At 37.4% G+C, this 8885-nt stretch overlaps 1 protein-coding gene across 1 annotated transcript in view; it reads left to right on the top strand.

The window, feature by feature from the left end:
* NUP205 (nucleoporin 205kDa) overlaps positions 1 to 8537 on the top strand; it is a gene marked incomplete at its 5' end in the record, with an annotated part of 46251 nt that extends 37714 nt beyond the window's left edge. The window contains 10 exon segments of the mRNA XM_010076640.1: positions 1 to 104; positions 318 to 444; positions 1380 to 1456; positions 3032 to 3160; positions 3698 to 3824; positions 4572 to 4738; positions 5141 to 5264; positions 6173 to 6301; positions 7025 to 7098; positions 8191 to 8537. Of these exon segments, the coding sequence (XP_010074942.1) occupies positions 1 to 104; positions 318 to 444; positions 1380 to 1456; positions 3032 to 3160; positions 3698 to 3824; positions 4572 to 4738; positions 5141 to 5264; positions 6173 to 6301; positions 7025 to 7098; positions 8191 to 8343 (1211 nt within the window).
* Between the last annotated feature and the right edge of the window lie 348 nt (positions 8538 to 8885).

Here is an 8885-nt window from a genome sequence, read left to right as displayed (position 1 = left end):
CTGCTCCAGTGGAACGTTATCGCCAGATTCTTCTTCCAGCTCTTCAGCTGTGCCAAGTGATCCTCACATCCAGCATGGCACAACACCTGCAAGCAGCAGGACAGGTAAGTTCCAAAAGATGCTAGCGTATCACTGCTGCTGCTCATACAAAGAAATTACATGTCTTTTTGCTCTGAAAATAAGCTTATTTTAAAATCCCATCCTCACTGGTATGGGACATCACTTCAGAATTCTCCAAAGTAAAAGCATTACTTCTTCTCTGATCACTGATAAATTTTGAGTCATTCATGTTTTCCCTTTTCTTCTTGTGGGCACAGGTTTTACAGTTTCTAATTTCCCATTCGGATACTATCCAGGCAATCCTGAGGTGTCAAGATGTTAGTGTTGGATCTCTCCGGGAGCTGGCCTCTCTGACAGGAATAATCAGCAAGGCAGCTTTGCCTGGTAGGAACTGCATTTTTGAAGTCTCTTAGCCCCATCTGCATGTAAAGAAATAGTAAGACGTGTAAGGGAATATTTACTACAATACAGAATTTTCTTGACATGTAGAGTGCTGGGAAAAGTAAAGAAATGTTAAACAATTGTTCTTGAAGTAAGCATGGTGGATTTGCAGTGGACATAGTGCCCTTATCAATATGCATCAATATCCCATTTTCTTTTCATTATGCTACCTGACAGTGAGTAGTACTTTTTGTCTTTGAGATGACTTTCAAATAGTAGTGTGCATGTGGTATCTGCAGAAAGAATTTTCATTTGTCAAATTCTATGACTGAGGAAATGAAGACAGAAAATTTTTTGCATACCTGTATCTTTGTTAATGTATTTTCCATTTTTTTTAATTTAAAAAAGAAAGCTTCCAGGGAGAAGCACTATGGATTAGCATACTGACATTTCTCTTGGGTGACTGATCTTCACAGAGGACTAATAATTATTGTGATGGATATAGTGATTTCTTCTGCATGGTAGAAGACTTGCTTACCATTTCAAAATAACTTCTCTGTTTCGATTTAATGGCTTTCTTTGTTCAGGAGAGATGTCTAACTACAATAGAAAGGAGTGCAGAGCTGTAGGTTGAGCCCACATGTTTCTTTGCTTACAGCATACTGAGCTTTGCACAACAGCTGCAGTTTTCATGCTAACCTCCCTTCCTCCTTGCACCCCCTGCCTTTCCCCCACCTTTTAATTACTTAGCAGAACAGTAAGCTGCATGCCCTCATGCATCTCCTGGTAGCTGCATTCACATCTGAATGTTTTCCTCAAATAATTATTTGGCTGAAATTTTTCTGATCAATGCTTGTATTTAAATATATACACTACATAAATTGTTTTCTTTTGAAAAGAAACCAAAGAATTCATTTAATGGCCATATCTTTTATTAGGAGTGCTAAGTGAGCTGGACATTGATCTTAGTGAAGGGACACAGATGGAGCTACAAGGACATATAGGCCGATTTCAGGTAATAAAGTTGTATATTTAGCACTTGTCCTTTTAGAGTTGTGTATGTAGATGAGTTTCTTCCTAGTTTTGTACTCTGACTAGTAGCAGTTATGAAAGGGCTGTTTTCCATCATTTAGAAGAATGTGTCGCGGTTTGGAATGTTTTTGGAAGGTGGGGGTGGTTTGTATGTGAGTGTGGTGGTTTTTGTGGTGTATGGTTTTTGGTGGTTTGGTTTTTTGGGTTGGTTGGTTGTCCCTGAGCCATGCTGCACCTCCCCCCCCCCCAAGTAGAAAAGATTATATTTGGCAACATCAGAGTTGCATCAGGGACTTTGTTTGCTTCCCTGGGAGGGAGGATTCACCTTATGTGGAGCAGAAGAATTTGAGGTCAACACCAAAGCATGTGAAATAATGCAGAAATACTCTGTTACCACTTTTGCCACAAGCATGTCTCCAGCTCAACAATTTGGAGTATCAAACATGCTAGTGTTTTCTTTGTTTCCTCTCCTTTTAAAAATAATCCTGACTTAAAAACCAGAATGAAAGCCAAGATAGCTTTTGAGTGAGACTTACTCTATCATTGCAGACCTCTTTACAGCTCAGCATTCAGCATCCAGCAATGTTTTTGAAGCTTTGTGGTTCATGTGAGTGAGGACTTTTTCACTGACAGCTGTCTGTAGAAAAGGCTGCCCTATCAAATACTTCTGGTTGCAAATGAAGGATGTGTTTTATGGACATTTGATAGTAACTATTAGGCTAACCAGCCTGAAGCAAAGTAGCAAGTTGTAAATGATTGCTGTAATGCTGGGGTACTTGGTATTCTGCTGCATTCATTATGTCAGCAAGAAATTCCCATGGGAAAGCAGAAAGGGTTTCTTTGTTAAATTGGTTTTAATTGGTTAATTTGAAAATTGAGCTGTTCTGAGCAAAACTGTGTGAATCAGTCATGTGTTATCGTAACTCTTCTCTCCAGTTTGTCCTGTTATTTTCATCAAGTAATAGAAGGATTTAACCATTTTATGCTTCCCTAGAAGCACTTACCAAAAAAAATCTTTAATCTTTGATATCTCTTTTTGCTGTTCCACACAAGACTGAATTGCAGTCTGAGGCACTTTGGTGATCTTAACAGCCACATGTAAACTAAAAACAAGTTTACTGATTGTTACTTCTTTTTATGAAACTATTGAATTGGTTTTTGCACTCTACTTGTGTGGAGCTTATTATCTTCAGATGCGGATTTTGTTAGTTTGTCTATGTTGGTAGAGGTATTTTAAGTGGGAATGGGTAAACCTAAAATAAACTGTGATTGACGCTAGTCAGTATAGTAGTCTGGAAGAGACATAAGACAAAGTTGTGTGCTTCTGAATTGCATTTATTTCTCAAGGAACTGTTTTAGGGTGCCATTCTTTTTTTTCAGTTAATTTAAGGTGAATTAAAACATCGTGTTTTAAAAATTTAAATTTCCTTTACAAGTGATAAAAGTTTTATCTGCATTGCTCTCTTTCTGTTGTGTTTTAAGGGATATGTATCACTTAAGTGAAAAGAATCATGCACTTCATTTGTTGATACTAATTAATGTTAATTTCTTATGGCAGCGCCAGTGCTTAGGACTTCTAAGTCGATTTGGTGGTTCAGACAGGCTACGTCAGTTTAAACTGCAAGATGATAATGCAGAGGGAGACAGAGTGAACAAGAGGGATGAAATTGAGTTGGCCATGCAACAGGTGAGGACACAAGAAGCTGCTAGAACCTTCAGTCTCAAATTGTGATATTTTACCTGCTGTGCAGATTTGTTTAGTTGTCTTGCTTTCATATGATAGTGGTAATGGTCTACACTGTTTTTAGTTTGGTATAGGATCCCACATTTTATTTCTATTTAAAGTAAGCCTTGAAAATCTGGTTAGTTAAATTTGCATTAGCAACCATTATTGGTTTGGGTACGAAGTGTGAACTTCGAAGTCTTAAATTGATCTGAAGCTTTCAAAATGAAGGCTGGGTATAGAGGGCAATGGCTAACAGGAAGTTAGGGGGGACTTAAAAGTGACCGGAAATTTTAACTAGGAGGTTTGGGAAAGAGGTAAGTTGCAAGTCCTAGACTTGAAATAGAAGAGAGGCTGTAACTAATCAGAAAAGACAATCATCACATTCTGGCACGAAGAGAGGGAGGTAAACGTGTTGTTTATTGACATTTATCCATTTAAATTTTAATGCTCCGAGCCTGTAGATATTGTAACTGACATGCTGTCATTTTTTTTGGGCAGATCTGTGCAAATGTGATGGAATACTGTGAGTCACTTATGCTGCAAAGCGCCCCGAGTTTTCAGCACACGGTTTGTCTGTTTACTCCTAGCCTGTCAGAACTGACCAACCGAGATGGGCCTCGTCAGGGTGAGATTTTTGGCTTGCTATTTTATGAGAATGAATGGTGTGACATTTGGGCTAGTACAAAATAATGAACTAGAGGCTGTAATTTCATGTATACTTTAAGTTACTTTATGCCAGTACTGTAACTGCCCATTTTCTGGAACACATGCTTGCGCAGCCTTGCACTAAGCCAACTCAGGAAACTAATCCAAGTTAAAATAAATGTGACTAAAAAATCCGTTTCAATTCACTTCCCATGGCAGCTCAGAAACACATATATCCATAAAAAAAAAAAAAAAGTATGTAAATAACTAGCACAAGACAGCAGAAAGGTGGGAATTAGTTTTTTTCAGCATCTGTGCTGGATTACATTATGTGAAACTAGGATCTCATTTATGACATGTAAGATGTGTTTTGATGCTGACTGGAACTCTTCATTATGCCACATGGCAAGAGTTTAGACTGTGCTATTATGCAGTGGAGTGGTTAAAATATTTAAATAGTAAGCCTTCTGGTCTAGTTGTATGTCATGTGTTACACTCGCTAGTGTACTATTCTGACTGCCTTCCAGTACTGCAGCCACAGAACTTTTTGCCTAGACTTCCATTTATATTACTTCTGACACAGAAGTATAAAATATAAACTTGCCAATGCTTTCATGTGTTTCACTACTTTGTCTATTGACAGAGAGCATACCTTAGGGTTTTATTGCGTTTTTTACTTTTTTTTTTTTTTTTTAAATTATTAGAACTTGTTCATCATCTTTTCTAGATACACAAGCACCGGTTGTCCCATACTGGCACTTGCCTGGCCTGGGCATTATCGTCTACCTGCTGAAACAGAGCACTAGTGATTTCTTCAGTTACTACGATAGCCATCGTCAGAGTGTTAACAAACTGCAAAATGTGGAGCAACTCCCACCTGATGAAATAAAAGAGGTAACAGTTCTTCTGACTCTGTAGTCTCTGTATTGTTTGTAACTTAGACATAGCTGTAACAGAGACTGCAAAGCATCTTAAATAAGTAAATGGTTCCAGTTCTTGTGCATATTCCTTTCTACTATTGATGAATGGGTCCATAGAATGAGTGACCTAAAACGTTGGGGAAAATATTGGGCTTAACTTTGTAAAAGTTGTGATTTTCATTATACTTGCTTGAGGATACATTTAATGTCTCAATTTTTTGGTCAGCAAGGTTATGCAAATTCAAAATAGCACAGTTTTGAAGAAATAGTAGCTGACAAGGAAGTTCTAGATACTGATAAGTAATTTTATTTGCTTATTTCTTTTGATGATATGTCATTTACTACAATCTCCTTGTTTTTCCTCTTCTTATCACAGTTGTGTCAGTCAGTTATGCCAGCTGGGGTTGACAAAATCTCCACTTCCCAAAAATATGTTTTGGCAAGGCAACGCCTAGTGAAGCTAATAAACAACCGAGCCAAGCTGCTTTCTCTCTGTTCTTGTATCCTTCTAAAATTGAAATGACCCTCAAGGAAATGCTCCAGAAAAGTAGAGAAATAGGAACAGGTTTGGGTTTTTTTACCTAGATTTCTAACTGCTTTGAATAAGACTTTTTGCAGAAATTAAATTTGAAATATTGAAAATTAAATTAGTAAGAGGTTATTGTTCTGCTCTTGTCAGAATGTAAATATTTTCAAGTTAGTAATTCCCATCATGGAGACCCTGCTAGGACTTTCTGTAACATTATAATGGAGGAGTTATTACAGCCCAGCTCTTCAATTCAGTATCCAGACCCTCTAAACATTCAGATATGTACAAGTGTGGTGGAAGAAATATTTTGAAAAATAATTTGGAGGTGCCTATTAGAGCAACTGGAGTTTCCAGTCTTAAAGTCAACCTTGCATAAACCTAATCTTATAAACACCAGTAATTCTATGGAAATAACTAGTCACGCACAAAATAATTGTCTGCAGCAGATCTGAATCTTCCTCTGAAGTTTTCTTTGGGAAAGATGTGCTCTTGCAGACTTACCTGTTGTGACTTAAGATGTTACTGCCATCCCCAGCTTTATAACCTCAGCTTTAATTCACTGTCTCTGCCACTGAGCTGTCATTACAAACCACACGAGCACTTGTAGTCTGCTGTGGTGCATTGCTGGTTTAAAGCCTCTTCTGGGTGAGTGGCAGGCATTGACGTAACCTACTCAGCACTGTACTGGAGCTGGAAAAGAGTGTGCAAGCAATCCATTACCAGGCCATAGCAGCGGGAGTGAGAAGTTTCTGCTGGAAGAGGTGACAGATGGCTGAGCTAATGTCTTCAGCTGCTTCAGAGTGTGTAAATATGCTCATATAGTAAATGTATAATCTAAAGACAACAAAATTAGACTCCTTCACTTAGATGTGTCTGCAGATATTATAGAAACATGTCTCTTCATTTTTTGGCGTCATCTGGAACACTACCTACTGCATTGCACACCCGCTGACTCCCAAGACCCGCTCCTGTCCTCCAGGATGTCATTTAAGAAAGGAAGACTGCAAGGTAGAATTTCTCAGGCAGCAAAGTGCCTTTGCATAAATTCTGATCGGTTAACTTCTAAACTGATTTGTTACTGTTAATATTTTGCCATTTATATTTAACAAAAGAGATTTTGTTTGGATTTGGCAGACCTTTGGATTTTCCACTGGAGAACTGTCAATACAAATATTGATGAGTCACAGACTTTTGGGTTTTGTGTATTACACATAACTTCTAAAGGAAAGTAAAATTAACTTTTTTTTAAAATTTCTGTTGTTCAAACCAAGTAACGTTCAAATAATACAATCACATCAGTGATTCGAAACAATTTATAAGAAAATACTTCAATATAATAAGATGAAATTAAGACCTAAAATTAATATTGATGGTTTTAAAAAGTATTTTTAGAATTGTAGGCACCATTGATTCACCACAAGATTTTAATGTTGTTGAATTTTTATTTTTAAATAAATAAAAATTAGGAATGGAGGGAAGTCAGAAAGGGAGAAGTGATCTGGGAAGGAGCTTTTTGCATAAAGTGCCATGTTGTGTGATCAAAATTATTTATAGCTCTTACTTAACATATTTTCTTTAAATCATTTAAGTCAAAACATTAGTGTCATTTCTAATGCACAAGTTTACTGACCAGTTTGGAACACTGAATTTTAAACTCATTTTATAACTTCATATGGAGAAGATAGTGTGGAGCAGCCAACATAATCTTAACGTCTCATTTTCTATCACTAGATTCCTTTGGTTCAGATTCCAACTTGGATTTCAGTAGTGGACTGAAACGAGTGAGCCAGCATGATATAGAACAGGTGAGATGTGACAGTGTGCTGAACAGAATGCACTCAATTCCCATACAAATTTCAAGAACAGTCTGAGTATAGTTTTCTCATTTCTGAAGAAGCTGTGGTAACACCAACAGGATATAACTTAATTTAATATTAATGAAATGATACAATTTTTTTTTAAAGTATTATGAAGCAGGTAACAGTTGTGCTGGTGCACACATTTTCAAGTCTTAATATAAAAAGTTAAATGACAAATGAGCTAGACTTACAAAAAAAATTAATCCTTCTTTTTCTCCTGTAAATTATCCTATTACTACAGTTCAGGCTGTAGAGAAATGAGATGAAAAAGGGTAACAGAAACTGAGCAGACTATGAAATGTGAATGCGAGCAAAGAAGTTACTTCCACTTACACAGCGATTTAATAGTTTGTGTAAATTTGATGCAAAGTGGTAGAAAAAAATATCATTTTTATTAATAAATCCCACTGACATTTCTACTGCTGTTTGTGCAGGAAAAAACTGTCCTCAAAAACCTGTGCAGTCTCAAGTACCTTTAAAAGATCTAGAATTATAAGAACAGTTGTATGTGTGTTTTGTGATGAGGCATCTGTCTTTTATTTCATTTGTTCGGAAGTAAAATATACAGTAACATCTTGCTAAAATACTTTGAATGTAATTTTTTTTTTCCAGTGACTGCTTACATATCTTTGAGTGAAAAAATGTTGTCTGTGCACATGGACAGTGCTTAAAAAACTAGGAAAATTTTAATTGGAAGGCGTGTTTGTACAATTGTAACTGAAAAAGCTGAATTATATAAGACTGTTTAATTTCTAAAACTTGGAGGGGTTTTAAGATGTTAATATTTGGATAATCTGTAAATGCTGAGTCACCCAAAAACCTCTGTAGAAAGGCTATCTGCTGTGTGGGCTAGAGGGAGAAACGTAAGGGAAGAATGCAAGTAGCACTTACTTCGGGGAGTCAGGAAGAAAACGTACTTTTGAAAGTGGCTTAGAGAATAAATCATGGTAAAAGGGTTGACAGGTGGTTGATGATGGATAAGCTGGCATTCCAAAAAGAAAAGACTATTGTTGACTGCAACAAATCTCTGTTTCTCAGCTTCAGGTTGAAGCCACCAACAGCTTTGGTGAGTCTCTGCAGAAGAAGCTGCTGGACATTGAAGGGTTATATTCTAAAGTTCGGTCAAGATATACCTTTATTCAAGCTCTTGTTAGACGTATTCGTGGACTCCTAAGGATATCAAGGACCTAAAAGACTCTGATACATGTTGCTTGCCCCTTGAAGTGATGTACTAGGGCATGTCTTCTGCCTCATTAGATTTTACAGATCATACATTTTCTAAATAATGTCAAAAGTATTTTGTTACTTTTTTTTTTCTTATCCTTGTAGATCAGTTTTGTGTATTCTTTCCTACTGCTCCCAACATGACAGGAAAAATAAAGGATTATTTGTAACTTGAGTTATGATTAACGTAATATTTCAAGAAAGGATAGAATCATAGAATGGCCTGGGTTGAAAAGGACCATAGTGATCATCTAGTTTCAACCCCCCGCCCCTGCCCTATGCAGGGCTGCCAACCACTAGACCAGGCTGCTCAGAGCCACAACCAGCCTGGCCTTGAATGCCTTCAGGGGTGGGGCATCCACAACCTCCCTGGCCAAAACACACATGACCCTGACGTGATTTGAATACGCAGCCTTCTGATCTGGAGTCAGACGTGCTACCGTTGCGCCACAAGGTCCTGGAAAATCCACTCCTACAGAGTCATCTAGTTCCAACCCCCTGCTATGGGC

The sequence above is a fragment of the Pterocles gutturalis genome, unplaced genomic scaffold (genome assembly GCF_000699245.1).
Source record: "Pterocles gutturalis isolate BGI_N339 unplaced genomic scaffold, ASM69924v1 scaffold45498, whole genome shotgun sequence".
NCBI classification, from domain to species: Eukaryota; Metazoa; Chordata; class Aves; order Pterocliformes; family Pteroclidae; genus Pterocles; species Pterocles gutturalis.
This window is presented reverse-complemented; position numbering and strand designations above follow the sequence as displayed.